Raw genomic sequence first — 15,390 nt, forward strand, 5'->3', positions numbered from 1 at the left:
ACCCACCTCTTACCTAGAATAGAGCTTCTATGACACTCCCTTGTGTCTCTGTCTCTGTCACTCTGTTTCCATCTGTCTGTCTCTCTGTCTCTGCCTCTCTTTCACACACACACACACACACACACACACACACACACACACACACACCCCTATACAATACACACCGTGAAGGATAGGTATACAAATAGGAACCAGACCTGTGCTTTCACTGATGTAGGGAACTACAGGGTCCCCCAGCAAGTGTATGTCAGAGGCCAGAGAGCAGCTCTCTGGCCACCCTGACTGCTGCTAAATCTTCCTTGGGCCACTTGGTGGCTCCATAGTGCCCAGGGCCCTGGGCTTGGAGCCAGGAAGACCTGAGATCAGATCCAGCCTGACACTTAGTAGTCGTGTGGCCTGGGGTAAGTCCCTTAACCTCTGTAAAGGTCAGATTTCTCTTCTATAAAATAGGGTTAACAACAACACCTCTCTCACAAGGTTGTTGCAAGAGCCAAATGAGGTGATGCTTGGGAAGTGGGTTTTTTGCAAACCTGAAGGTTTTCTATAAATGCTAACTGCTGTTATCAGCATTATCTGTAAAAATGGAGGTATCTTCTCCCAGCAGTTATTCTGAGGCTTAAATAAAGTAATAACCATGGAAGTGCTTTCTACCAGTATGAACGGGTCTGGAAGGCCGGTGGCCCTCCTCAGCATGAGCGTGTCCTCAGCTGCTCCCACACCTGTTGGCATATACATTCCAGCATTCCCAAGTCTCAGCTCTGGGCCATGAGTGAGGCCCGTGACCTGCGTGTTCATGGCTGGGACTGCCTGGAAACTCAGCCCCCATGGCTGCCCCTCAGGCCACAGCTCGCCTTCAGCCGGGTGACAGTGACACTAGAGCCTTCCATGGATCCCAGACCTAGACTATCCAAGCTGACCGGGCCTCGGGGCTCTCCAGTAGAAGCACATCTGAACCAGAATGCGCTCTGGAACTGCCCTCCCCCAACAAGTGCTCCTCCATCCTTTGCCTGAAGACTTATCCTAATGGACAGCCCCTTACCGTAGTTGCTCAGGCACCGCTCTGGCTCCTTTCCTGACTTTCAGCTGAAATCTGCCTTCTCCACCCCCCATTACTCCGGGCTCTGCCCTCGGGGGCCAAGTCTCTTCCGAGACCTTCTAGACTTGGCCAGGCTGATGTCTCCCCTCCCCCAGCCTCTTCCCCTTGTCACGGCTGGAATATCTGGGCAGCTGTCACCCCGCATTTGTTCGGAAGGTCCCAGCTGCGAGAGCAGCTGCGTGGGACCCGCCCGCACGAAAGCCTTGGCCGGCACCCCCAACCTCCCAGTCACCCCTGGGTCACAGTCTCAGAGAAATCCCCGGCTCCTCCCTCTCCAGAACACATACCCACACACACATACACGTACACACACACACTCCCTTCCAATCCTTTGCCAATCACACCCTCTCTCTAGTGCCTCAGAGTCCTGGTCCTTCCCAGAATCAGTGAAGTTCCAAGATGGCAGCCACCTACTCCAGGACTGTATAGACCTGTTCTTTTTAAATGTTTCCTGTGCCCATCATCTGTTCCTAGGTTTCCTCGTCTGTAAAATGGGGATAAAAATAGCCCCTACCTCACAGCGTTCTTATGAGGATCAAGAGTTAGCATGCATAAAGTGCTTTGCAAACCTATATGTCGACCTTAGCTAGCCATCATTATCACGGCTGTTGTTGTTAAATGTTTCCCTTGGGAAAGGCAAGTGACTTGCCCACAGTCACCCCTATGTCTTATCAGAACAAGAATCCCTCATCACCTCTCATCTGGCGCATCAGAATAGCTTCCTCCCTTTTCTCCCTGCCTCCAGTCTCTCCCACTTCTAATTCATCATCCACCCAGGCACTGATTTAATATTCCTGAACCACTGTTGCGATCCGTGCACTCTCCTGCTCCGAAACCTCCAATGGCTCCCTATTACCTGCGGGAGCAAAGCCCTTCATGATTGAGTTCTAGTCTCCCTTTCCAAAATTATTGCAGGCTTCAACCAAACTGGCCTTACCTGGCTCAGACGAGGCTCTTAATAAATATAATTGATTGATTGCAAGCTGTTTCCCCACCTCCCTGCCTTTGCCCATGCTGTCCCTCATGCCAGGCGTTCCCTCCTCAGCTCCATCGCTTAGAAGCTTTAACTACCCTTCAGGAAACACTCAGGCACCACATCAGAGCCAGGGCTTTCCTGATGGCCCTGGAGTTAGTGCTTCCTTCCTCCATGGCTTAATTTCCATCTACCCAACTGTTTACAAAGAACCATAGCAAAAACTAGATTTTTTTGTTGTTCTCGCTGTATTCCCAGCTCTGAGAGGCAGCCATGGCTGTGTGGATGGAGGATTCAAGCCTACCTCTACATATACTGGCTCTGGGACCCAGGACAAGACATGTAACCTTTTTCAAACATGAATGCCAATGAGCGTTGGTGGAGGGAGGTCCGCACTGGTTGCTCCCCACACTCGTGAAATCCTAGGTCTGTTGTCGTTTGGTCATTTTTCAGTGACCCCATTTGGGGTTTTCTTGGGAAAGATACTGGAGTTTTGCCATTTCCTTCTCTAGCTTATTTTACAGATGAGTAAACTGAGGCAAACAGGGTGAAGTGGCTTGCCCAGGGTCACACAGCTAGCAAGTGTCTGAGGCTAGATTTGAACTCAGAAGACAAATGAGTCTTCTGGACTCCAGGCCCAGCGTTCTATGCACTATGGCGCCCCCTAACTTTGGTCTCAGATACTGCCCCAGACCCTGACTGGCTGTGTATCTCTAGACCAGTATTTCTCCTTTCCAAGGGTCAGGCAATTCCCTAAGACTGCTCTATCAACTGAGTCCTATCCAGTTGTGATCTGCATTGGTGAAGGGCCTTTCCCACACCAGGTGTCTCACACACACACACACACACACACACACACGCACACATACACACATGCACACATGCACACACACGCACACAAAAAGTAAAGAAGTTCAGGAAGCCTTCTGCACCCTTGCATACCAGGCTCTTGAGAAATTCCTGTTGGATTGAACTAAACAGACGAGCAAACAGTGATCCATTATTCCTGACCTTTCCTACACTTTACATTGGCAGAGCGCTTTACGTATATTATCTTCTTTCATCCTTAAAGCAATCTTGCCATCTAGGTACCGCATCATCCTCCCCACTTTACAGACGGGGAAATTGAGTCTCATGAGCAGTCGACCGAAACTTCCCTGGTATCTGACATCTTTCTGGGCATTGCAGACCATGAGGAGTTGGAGAGAACACTCCTATTCACTCCAGCCCCCACCCCCACCCCAGTGCTGTGCTCAACGGCTGTGAGGAGAGGGCTGGGGACCGAGGCACAGGCGGCTTCACAGTTGTCCTCCTGGTTGGTTGTTGTCACTGAGGAGAGCTCAGCTTCTGGAAAACATTCTCTGGGGAAGCCACATTCCTCACCTCCACCCCCCCCCCCACCAGTTGTTGATTCAATCAGGGAGCCTTACTCTAAATAGACACCATCCTCAGGACAAACCGTCCAAAATTCTACCCGTGAGACTTTAAGCAAGTTATAGCACGACTCTGTCTTCCCATCTCTGAAATGGGGATAATGATGCCCGACCCTACCTGACTAGTCCAGAGAGTTAGTGAAGGCAGATTTTTCAGCTACAGCTCGTATTCCCATAACTTTATAGCAACGGTTTCCAATGCTTCTAAGTATGAATATCCCTTTTAGGAACATAGACCCGGATCTGAAGGAGACCTCAGAGACCATCTAGTCAATGCCTCTTATTTTATAGGTGAAGAAACTGAGTCCCAAGACCACGTGACTTGCCCAAGGTCACCTAGACGGCAATGACAGGGATGGGAGCTCTGTTCACGGTACTCGAGCTACTGCGTTAATTTCATAGGTTCCCACCTCCCCCAACATGAAAGTGGCTTTGCTATTAACATCTGCTCCTTGAGAAAATAGATAATGATCACGTTTGGCTCCCACATGTTCTCCTGAACCTCTCGTATCTGGAGACCTGGGGTCCACATTGGAACCACTGCTAAATACGCTATAAAGGGGGTTTTCACCCTAGTCTTGGGGAATAGGTACTACCCTTTTTGCTAGTCCCATATTACAGACAAGTAACTTGCTACTGAAATGTAAGTTATGGATGATGAAATAGACTTCCCTCTCCTCGGTAGGAGTCAGGAAGACTCATCTTTCTGAGTTCAGATCTGACCTCAGACACTTCCTAGCTGTGTGACCCTGAACAAGTCACTTAACCCTGCTTGCCTCAGTTTCCTCATCTGTAAAATGAGCTGGAGAAGGAAATGGCAAACCGCTCCAGTATCTCTGCCAAGAAAATGCCAAAAGGGGTCACAGAGAGTCAGACATGACTGAAATGATTGAATAACAACCCCTTGATAGAGAGGCGAGGGGGGTGACAGGTGAAGAATGTTGCATATGCAGTCAGACAAGTTCATCTAGTGGGTCAGTTATGCTTAACTTTTTTTCTTTATAACAAAGGAAGGATCCATGAGCAATATTGAGAAATGACTATGATTTTTTAAAAACTATTAATAAAACATGTTTTAAAGATAGAAATATAGCTTGTTAGTTTTGCCGGGTGGATGACTTACTGTCTGTTCTTGGGAGTTGGCCAATGTCTGTTTTTTCCGTTTCGCTTCCTTGGACTCCTTTTCTGTTTCCCGAACCAGTTGCCTGATGAAGCCCCCCGGAATTACAGAGAAAAGGGGAGGTGGTGAGGAGGGTGGGGGGCTTTTGTCTTCTTCCCTGATCTGTTTTATAAAAAGAGAAGAGAGGCAAGATATCAGTGGGTGACATAAATGGAAGCCATCACCTGAAACAACAAAGCCCACCATGGAGCAGAACAAGGTCATGTAGGAGAGGTTATCCCAGGTGTCTTAGACAGGGTGGAAGGGTCTTCAGGCATGATACGTGACAATGGAAATCACTGGCTTAGTTGGCCAAATTGATGGATGCCCTCCACCTTGTTCCTCCCTCCTTTAGTAAACATAAGCATGATGTAATAAAGCCAGCACTGGATTTGGAGTCAGGAAAACACGAGTTTGAATCCCACCCTTAATAGATGTGTGACCCTGGACAAGTCACAATCTCTCTGAGCTTCACTGTCCTCCTCTGTAAAATAGGGAATCTTCATATCCTTATTTTAATTTAATTTGATGATAATAGAATGTTATTTATTAAATATGTATTAAATAATTTAAGTATTTATCATAAATATTTTCTAAATATCTTAAGCATTTATTATAAATATTTGTTGAATAATTTAAATGTTTATCCTAAATGTTAATTATTTATTAAATAATTTAACCATTTATTATAAATATTTATTGAATAATTTGAATGTCTATTATAAATATTAAACAAGCATTAACTAACTTAAATACTTGTTATAAATATTAAATATTTACTAAATAATTTGAATATTTATTATAGACATCAACTAATTATTAAATAATTTGAATATTTATTATAAATGTTAACTATTGGGGGGCAGTTAGGTGGTGCAGTGAGTAGAGCACCAGCCCTGGAGTGAGGAAGACCTGAGTTCTAATCTGACCTCAGACACTTGACACACTTACTAGCTGTGTGACCTTGGGCAAGTCACTTAACCCTAATTGCCCTGCCTCCCCCCCTAAAAAAAAAGGAAAAAATAAATGTTAACTATTAAGTAATTTGGATATTTATTATAAATATTAAATATGTAATAAGTAATTTGATTATTTATTATGAATATCAACTAATTATTAAATGATTTGAACATTTATCATAAATGTTAACTAATTATTAAATAATTTGAATGTTTATTATAAATGTTAACTATTAAGTAATTTGAATATCTATTATAAATATTAAATATTTACTAAGTAATTTGAATATTTATTATGAACATCAACTAATTATTAAATAATTGGAATATTTATTATGAACATCAACTAATTATTAAATAATTTGAATGTTTATTATAAGTATTAAATACTTATTAAGTAATTTGAATATTTATTATGGATATCAACTAATTATTAAATGATTTGAATATTTATTATAAATGTTAACTCATTGTTAAATAATTGTTTGATATTTTATCATTATAATCAGTAGATTATTAAGTAGTTGTCTGCTTTAAATAATAATAGAACCCATCTCATGGGATTATTGTGAGGCCCATAGATTCAGAGATGAAAGGGAATTTGGAGGCCATCTAGTCCAACTCCCTCATTTCACAGGGGCGGAACCTGCGGGCCACAGGAGCTGAATGTCTGCCTGATTTTGCACAGACAGTGAGAGACAGAGAGAGGCTTCCTTCTCCACATTTACCACTCTTTGTGTATGTCCTCTCATTTGAGCTGGGAGAATGGAAAGCCTTTCACAAAAAAACTAAATTAAACATTAGCTAGAAACCTAATCCCTCCCTGGGCGCATCACACACAAGAATGGATGCCGTAGTTCTTTGGTCACTGGGAAGTTCTATAGCAGCAGAAGTTAGTTCTCATAGTAGTCTGATCTAACAGACCACGGAAGAGACCGTCTCATCTCAAATCCTTCACTTTACAAGTGAGGAAACTGAGAGCCAGGGAGATGTCTCTCCAGAGGTTCCCCAGCTAGCCCCTGGCAGATTGGTCGGATTCAAGTCTTCTGGGGCAGGATTTGAACCCAGGTCCTCTGGCTCCAGAACCAGTGCTTGCCTCTCCAGTGTGTGCTGGAGTATGGGCTGGTAATCAAGGGGGATTGAGAAACCCCTAGAGAGTGGACCCTGCAGCCAGTCTACTATGCACAGTCCAGCAACCACAATGCTAAGGGTCATGAATGAATTATCCGTGGTAATAAGAGGCAGGAAGAACTGAAATTAAGGTCATGGCAACTAAAAACCCATCATTTTCACTACTTTTGGGTGCTTTTTTTATTTTAACCCCGCCCCTCACAAATGCTGCTGCCAAGCGATGCACCTGAGCAGGGGGGCAGCCTGCGCTAGATGGTGATGAGAGCATTGGTAGGAGTCAGAAAGATCTGGGTGCAAATCCTGCACCTGACACTGAGGTTAGGGACCCTGGGCATATTTCATGTCTCTCAGCCTCAGTTTCCTCATCGGAAAAAGAAACTGAGGTGGAGATGAGGTCTACAATTTGCCCAGCGGCACCCAGACAGTGTGTGTCAGAGACAGGTCTGGAACCCAAAACCACCAGATGCCAGGGCCAGCTCCATAGCATGCTGACCCTCTCGGTTACTATTATTAGTACCATCAACATCTTTTCTGGACTCAACTCTTATTCCCTTCCCCTGACCAACTTCTGCAGGCATTAGTAATGAGAAGGAAAGGACAGGCAGGCAGCCAGAGGAGTAGAGTGGTCCTCTCTGACCCTCAGTCTGGATTATCTCCCCTCACCCCTGGAAGAGTAAAGGGAAAAGGCGAGGCAGCAGTGAGAAGTGGGGAGGGGGAAGCCCGTTTTCCCAGTCATTGTTAGGTGGGCAGGTCCTGACCCGTCCCCGAACACAGAGGGGCAAAGACAAAAGGGCTCCGGGGCCCTGGGCCCCGCAGGGTGGCAGCAGTAGAGGCTGGAAACGTCCCAGAGTGAGGCAGTGACCACCAGGTAGGGCAACACTTTCCTTTTGCTCCCACAGGGCGAGGCGTGATGAGATGGCCATGGTGAAGCGGGCAGATGAGATGAGATGGGATGAGATGGGGCTCCACACGAGACAATACAGAATGAGGCTTTATGGACACAGATGAGACATCGATCAGACTGTCCCTGGGACTGGACACACACTGAGACCACAATGAAAGGAGAGAAGAGAGAGACATTGTTAATAAGTAGGCAGAACCTGTTCCCACTTCATCCTGCTCTGCTGATGCCTCAGACCAAGGCTAGGGGTCCCAGATCTAGAAAGATGGATGGAAGGATGGATGGGGGAAAGGGGGGGAGAGAGACAGAGAGACAGAGAAAGAGAGAGAGGGAGAGACAGAGACAGACAAAGAGAAACAGAAACACAGAGAGAGAGAGACAGAGAGAGAGAGAGAGGAGAGAGACAGACAGGCAGAGAGAGAGAGACAGAGAAAGAGAAAGACACGGAGAGGGGGGAAGAGAGAGAGAGAGAGCGAGAGCAATGAATATTTCTGTCTTATATTTAATAACTAATTATTGTACTTGGACCAAAATTTTTCACCTTTTCTACTTCCTCATCCAGAAACCCATGAGTGTGAGAAATCTCTCTTAGAGATTTACCCAGGCCAAGATCTGATCAGACAGTAAAAAAAATTCTAAGTTTGGGCTAATGGGTGTATTTCTGCTCAATATATTTGCTCAGACAGGTCTGTGGAAAGGTTAATTCTCCCTATTATCATGACAGGTGATATAATAATTCATGTGTCTTTGATCAAGATTTGAGTGACCCAAGTCAAGTACCCCAAGACCTTCATTTTAATATATCCCATACCTCCCATTGTGTTAACCAATCCAAGTTGATTTCCATCCCTCAGGAACACCTGCTCTTCAAAGGGCATACAAACTGTGACTCCACCACCATGAGGGGTCTTTTGGTCTAAGAGAGACAGCCCAATGAACACCCTTTTATTAACAACCTGCTGCCTTTATTAATAAAATGATTAAATTACTCAGAAACTATGACTCTCGAACCTTTTTAATCATCACAGATATGATCCTGTATTAAAAGCTCCATGCTAAGTGCTAGGGATTCAAATTCAAAGGCAGGTGTTGGCCTCCAAAGCTTCCATTCAAATAGAAGGGAGCCAGTAGAGGGGAGATGGAAAGAGGAGAGGGCTGTGGTGTGGCTGTGAGACCTGATGGATTCCCGGGCACTACCCCACCCTGAACCCCCTCCTAGGTTTTCTTTATGTGTGGTTTCCTCCATGAGAATGGAAGACCCCCTAGAGGCCGAAGCTGGTTTATCAAAACCCAGAGTGGCTCTAGGAGGGACAGTTTTCCAGTGGGAAAGAGATGAAAACAGGTGTCCTGAGGGCCCCTCCAACTCTGCCACTCTATGATTCAAGAAGATTAAAAAAACTATCCAAGCAGCATCTTTTCTTTTTATTCAATAGTTATTAATGGCTTGCATTTTATTTCAGAATTATTAATTATGTGACCCCTTTGCCTTCTCTTGGCTAAAGAATACACATTTCTTTGGTAATTAACATTTGCTTTTATGACTACTCAGTATGATTACTTTCTGAATCTTTTCTTTTCTTTTTCTTAATTTTCAACATTAATTTTTGTGAGATTGCGTTCCAAATTTTTCTCCCTTTCCCTTCCTTCCCCGCTCCCCAAGAAGGCAAGCCATCTGATATAGGTTATACAGGTGCAATCATGGAAACATATTTCTCAGGTGGCATCTTTTCAAAAAGCATCACCAGCCCCACCTAGAAGGTCTTCTGTCATAGGAAGCCATGTGCCCACACAAACACACACGCGCACACACACACACCCACACACACACACACACACACACACACACACATACACACACCCTGCAGCTGAACTGTGAGGGCTTAGAAAAAGCATCTCCTACAGGCCTGCACCCCAATAGTCACTCAGCCCCCCACACCGCTGCCCTACACAATTCCCTCACCTTGTCTCTCTTTCGAGAGGCTAGCCACTATATCTCTGCCTCACCTGCCCAAGGAATTTCCCTCCTCCCCAAATCCCTGCTGGCCCACTTGGGATATAGCTGACCCTTTGAAAGAAAAGATCTTAGGTGTGTTGTGAAGATTTGTACAAAGCCCCGCTCTGTGCAATGCCCCAGGACAGATACAAAACCACGAACAAAACCACCCCTGCCCACAAAGAGCTTACTCTCTAATGTGTGAGGCGGGGTAGTGGAAGTAGGAAAGGACCACAGATAAAGTTAAAATGACACAAGGTAATTTGAGGATGGAGAAAGTCAGAGCAGCTAGAGAGAGGGGTGAAGGGAGGCTCCACAGAGAAGGAGGCATCTGAACTATAGCTTGAGGAAAGATATGGCTTCCAAGAGGTAGCATTGAGATGGGATGGCATGCCAGGTGGGGGGGATGGCTTGTGGAAATGCATGGAGGCAGGAGATGGTGAGTCAGGCTGTAGTTAGCAGGCAGAGTTCAACTAACAGCTAATTGTCCCGTTTGCCTGCAACAAAAATAGGTGGAGAGGAGTGATGTGAAGTGAAATCAGAGTCTGAGGAATCTTAAGGACAGATGGAGGAATTCGAATTTTATTCTACAGGCAATGGGGAGCCATTGAAGCTTCTTGAGCAATAATAGCTAACATTTCTATAGCACCTACTATGTGCCAGGTGCATAGTAGGGCAGCTTAGTGGTGCAGTGGATAGAGTACCAGGCTTGGAGTCAGGGAGACCCTAGTTCAAATCCAACCTCAGACACTTCCTAGCTGTGTGACCTGGGGCAAGTCACTTCACCCTGTTGGCCTCAGTTTCCTCATCTGTAAAATGAGCTGGAGAAGGAAATGGCAAACCGCTCCAGTGTCTCTGACAGGAAAACCCCACATGGGGCCATGACTGAACAGCAACGGATGTGCCAGACACGTAAAATTATTGTCTCATTCAAAAGGGAAGATGCCATCACTATCCCCATTTTACAGACAAGGAAAGAGACAAACAGAGGCTACATGACTGGGCCAAGGTCACACAGCCAGACGGTGCCTGAGGTCACATTGGAACTCTGGTCTCCCTGACCGGAGGCCCAACACTCTACCCACTGCCCCAGAAGGTTTGACCTAGGCTTTGGGAAGGTTATTTTGATAACAGCCGCTGCTACATGAAGCTGTGGATAGAGTCCTGGACCCTGGATGACCTGAGTTCAAATCTGACCTCAGATGTGTACTAGATACATGACCCTGGCCAACCCACTTACCTTCTACAGGCCTTAGTGCTCTCATCTGGAAAGTGGGGATGAAAATAACACCCATCCCCCAGGGTTGTTATGAACATTAAATGAGACAATATTTGTAAAGTGCCTGGCACATAATAGGCACTTAATAAATGCTTATTCCCTATCCCCCCACCTTTATCTCACAGTCCCCAAATCACCTTGCTATCTCCCCCCTCCCCAAGAACGTGTGTTCCTGGAAGGTAAGGATTATTTCACTTTTCTTTATTTTTTTTATTCCCCAAGCCCTAGCACAGTGGCACATAGTTGAAGCTTAATAAATGCTTATTGGTTCATTGATTGATTCCTCTAACAGAGGCAGCAGAAATGTTTGCTTAGAATTTTCAGAAGGGCCACTAGGCGGCATCTCAGGCCCAATATACATAACCTTTGCAGCATTCCCTCTGAAGATGAGTGCCTTCGTAAAGTCTGGGAAGTGTGAGTCCTGGAGGTCCTGGGCTGTGTCTGCAGAGGTGGGGGGAGGGAGGGGAGAAGAAGGAAGGAGGTAGAGCCCAGCAGGAAGGAATCCATCCCGCCTCCCAGCGCATCCCCCAGGGCTAAAGCAGAGCCTACCTCCGTGACTCATGGCCAGAATCAGGCCCATGACATGAATTGGGGAGACACCCACAGGTTATGAATAGATTCTGACGGGACACAGCTCCCCATCACCCCAGCCCCTCTTTCCATCCTCCTCAGCCAGGATTCCATGCCAGCTTCCCCAGAACTGACCTCAGCTGGGAGAAGCCCTGGCTCGGTGTCACCAATGTCCTGCCCTTCCTTGTTAGAAGCAGCATCAGAGCCTCAAGAAGACAGCAAGCTTTGGGCAGGCTGGACTCCTCAGGCCTCCATCTCCCTCCTTCCAATGCCAGGAATGTGGATGGACACCCAGGCCAGCACTCCTGGGCCTGAGCTAAGCAGAGGATAGGCTGAATTTATCACAGACGTCCAGGACACGGGGACCAGACTGAAGGCCAAGCCAGGTGTCAGAGAAGAAGTTAAACCAGGCCCTTTAGAAAACATCTATATCAAAAAAATTATAAAGGGGGTAGCTAGATGGCAAGGCAGACATAGCACTGGCCCTGGAGTCAGGAGGACCTGAGTTCAAATGTGGCCTCAGATACTTCCTAGCTGTGTGACCCTAGAAAAGTCACTTAACCCCCATTGCCTCCAAAACCAAAAAAGAAAGGAAAGGAAAGAAATGAAACATCTATATCAAGGACTTTAAGTCTACAGTTAACACACACATCTACCTATGTGGGTCCAGTCCAGATTCCATCATGAGCATCTGAGCTGTAAAACCCTGACAAGCATCGAGTACCTCCCCAAAACTCTGCTGACTACCATCAAGGAAAAGAAGCCTCTTTGGGGCGGATCCACTCCCATGTCACTCCCTTGCTCAAACACCTCCCTGGCTCCCTATGCCCTCTTCTAAGATGATATACAGACTCCTGTGGCTGGCGTTTAAACCCCTTTGCAGTCTGGGCCCAGCCTCTCTCTCTCTCTTCCCTTCATGCCCTCTGCATTCCAGCCAGACCTGCAATCTGCTCTTGCTCATCCATGCCCTCCAGGTCTGTGCACTGGCTGCCCCCCATTCCCAAAAGCATCCTCAAAGCCCAGCTCAGACCTGTCCTGATCTCCCCAGTTCCTAGTGCCCTCCCCAATATTGATTTTATCTTGTGTATTGTGACTCATATTTGTACATGCTCCCCCCATTAGACTGTATGCTTCTTGCAGGCAGGGGCTTTTATTTTGGTGTTTGTATTGGTGATGCACTTAGCAGAGTGCCTAGCACAGAAAGTGGTGCTTAATGAATGCTTACTTGTTGAGAATGAGACAACGCAATAAGAAACAGAAAGAAGGAAAAAGAAAGAAAGAGAGAGAGGAGAGAGAGAGAGAGAGAGAGAGAGAGAGAGAGAGAGAGAGAGAGAGAGAGAAGGAAACAAAGAAAGAAAGAAAGAAAGAAAGAAAGAAAGAAAGAAAGAAAGAAAGAAAGAAAGAAAGAAAGAAAGAGATAGAAAGGAAGGAAGAGCAAAAGAGAGAGAAGAGAGGGCCACAGAGAGAGACAGAGAGAGAGAGAGCGCTTCTCTCTAAGGGAAATGTTAAACAAAGGATTAAGGGGAATACCTCAGGGGACCATAGGATCAGAGATTAAGGTCTTAAAGAGATCTTAGAGGTCAGTTAGTTCAAGGTCTTCATTTTACTGATAAGGACTCTGTGACCCACAGGGGTTAAGCAGCTTTTACAAGGTCCCCCAGGTTGTAGGTGGCAGAGCTGATATTCAAACCCAGATCCTCAGAGTCCAAACCCTCCACCATCCAGAGGGATTTATCCCAGAAGTGCTGAACTCTGACATCTCTGCAGCTCTGAGAGGGAAGATCGGTCAGTGATGGGTTAATCACACCTTCCTGGTTTCCAGAGGGTTTTCTCCTACACAGCCTGAGACTTTTCCTTCACATGATGAAATGTCAGACAACAACACAATGTGAATTAGAGTGAAAAAAATCACAAAAGAAACATGGAGTGAGTCAGCCCCTGTGGGCGGTGAAGGGGGTGGATTTCAGATGGATCGTGGGGCTCATTCAGCCTAATGCTTGTGAATGCGTGTGTGTAAGGGCTCTCCGTTCTGCTTACAAGATGCCCAAGCCAGCTCTGATGCCAAGGGCAGCTGTTGAGATAATGCGGTTCCCCAGAGCTGCCTTTATTCAAAGGAAAGCTGAACCTTAACCCTTCCTTCGCTGTGCCAGCCTTTGAGAGAGGAAAGAGCCCTCCCTCAGGAATCTGAACTCAAGTTTGGAGAGGCAGAAGCTGGAATTTACAATTCAATTAAAATTCTAGGCTGGAAGCCAGAAGATCTATGTCCTAGACCTGACTATGTCCCTAGCTCAGTCTAGTGTTAAAATCATCGATTATAGGAACCTCGGAGCTAGAAGAGACAATCACAGGATCTCTGGCTGGGAAGGGACCCCAAGGGCCATCTTATCCAACCCAGACCTGAATAACAGTCTCCTCTACAATGCCCCTGACAACCATGTGAAGACTTCCAGTAATGGGGAACTCACCACCTCATAAGGCAACCCAGTCCACTTTTGGAGAGCTATCATTACGAGGAAGTTTGTCGCAACCTCAAGCCTAAATTCACTTCTCTGTAGCCTCCATGCATTGCTTCTGGTTCTGCCTTCTGTCTCCAGGTAGAAAAAATCAATTCCCCTTCCATACTGTTGTCTTTCAAACATTCTTAGAGCAAGAGCCATAGGTTTGGGGCTGGAAAGGACCACATCTAATCCGAAGGCTTCATTTTACAGATGAGGAAACTGAGGCCCACAGAAGATAAGTGACCTGGCCAGAGTCACGACAACCCCTCCCCCAAGTTTTTAATTCTCCAGATTAAACAATCTCAGGTTTTCCATTGATGGCATGATCATGAGACTCCAATTGATCAACGTCCTTCTTTAAAATGTTGTGTCTAGAATAAAACACAATATTCTGGACAGGGTCTGCGTAAAGCAGTGGAACTGTCCTTACCCTAAATTCTAGACTGATAGGACGCCTCCTTAATGCATCTCATTAGCTCTTTGGTAATAACTTACACGGCCTCAGAGACCATACAGAGTTCAACCAGTGGTGACTCACATCTCCAACAACAAGGGACTCCCTCTCAGGGCAGTCTATTCCATTAAACTCTCTGGGCCTCGGTTCCCTCTTCTGTGAAATGAGGAATGTTGGATGAGCCGAACTCTCAGATCCCTCCCAACTCTGGCAGTCTTTGGTTCCCAAGCCTGGTTTGGCAATACTCCAGTGATCTCAAGCAAGGACAGGAAAATTTCCCCCAAATTCCTCAAACAATGAAAAGAAATTTATTCCCATCTAAAAGATAAAATCAATGCCTGCCATGCTGCCCTTTTGGAGTGTGGGGGGGGGGGGGTGAAGTCACACAAATAACAATAGGGTGTTGTGGGCCCACAATGCCAGCACAAACATTGGTCAGGTGGTTAAAAACTGACAAGTTCAGGCCATCAGTGCTTTTTGTTTTTGTTTCTGTTTGGTTTGTATTTTGTCTCTCCGTGCCAAACAACAGGTCACTCATTTCACAGAATTAACTGAATGTGGGACTGAGATGTTGTCTCAGCCTCATGGAACCATGGCCAAAGGGCATCTCTCTTACATTTCTAGTCCCTCTGGACTCAATTTGAAATGCCACAGGAGCAGACAGATGAGCCTCCTGGATCAATGTGCGCCTTGTGAAGTCTGTTTTGTATTAGTCAGACCCTAAAAGGGAATATCACGTCCAGTTTGGGTCATCAAGCTTTAAAAAGGATGTGGTGAGTGCATGGCCACAAAAGACCAAACAAGAGGAAAAATCAGAGCAGGGGTGATTTGGCGTAGACGGTTCTCCCAGGTAGCTGAATAAGGATCCAATGACAGGAACCCTGGACTAGAATCTAGGTCTCTAGATTCCCGGCTCAGTGTTTTTGTCTTGGTTACATCATAAG

General features: G+C 46.0%; 1 protein-coding gene across 1 annotated transcript in view; it reads right to left on the minus strand.

The window, feature by feature from the left end:
- MYO18B (myosin XVIIIB) overlaps positions 1 to 15,390 on the minus strand; it is a 361,792-nt gene that overhangs the window by 343,327 nt on the left and 3,075 nt on the right. Inside the window, exons 2-3 of the mRNA XM_036737706.1 lie at positions 7,636 to 7,795; positions 4,626 to 4,784 (exon numbers count right to left, since the gene is read on the minus strand). Coding sequence (XP_036593601.1) covers positions 4,626 to 4,784; positions 7,636 to 7,674 — 198 coding nt within the window. The 5' untranslated portion in view covers positions 7,675 to 7,795. The remainder of the gene's footprint in view (positions 1 to 4,625; positions 4,785 to 7,635; positions 7,796 to 15,390) is intronic.

This window comes from Trichosurus vulpecula, chromosome 1 (assembly GCF_011100635.1).
Source record: "Trichosurus vulpecula isolate mTriVul1 chromosome 1, mTriVul1.pri, whole genome shotgun sequence".
NCBI lineage: Eukaryota > Metazoa > Chordata > Mammalia > Diprotodontia > Phalangeridae > Trichosurus > Trichosurus vulpecula.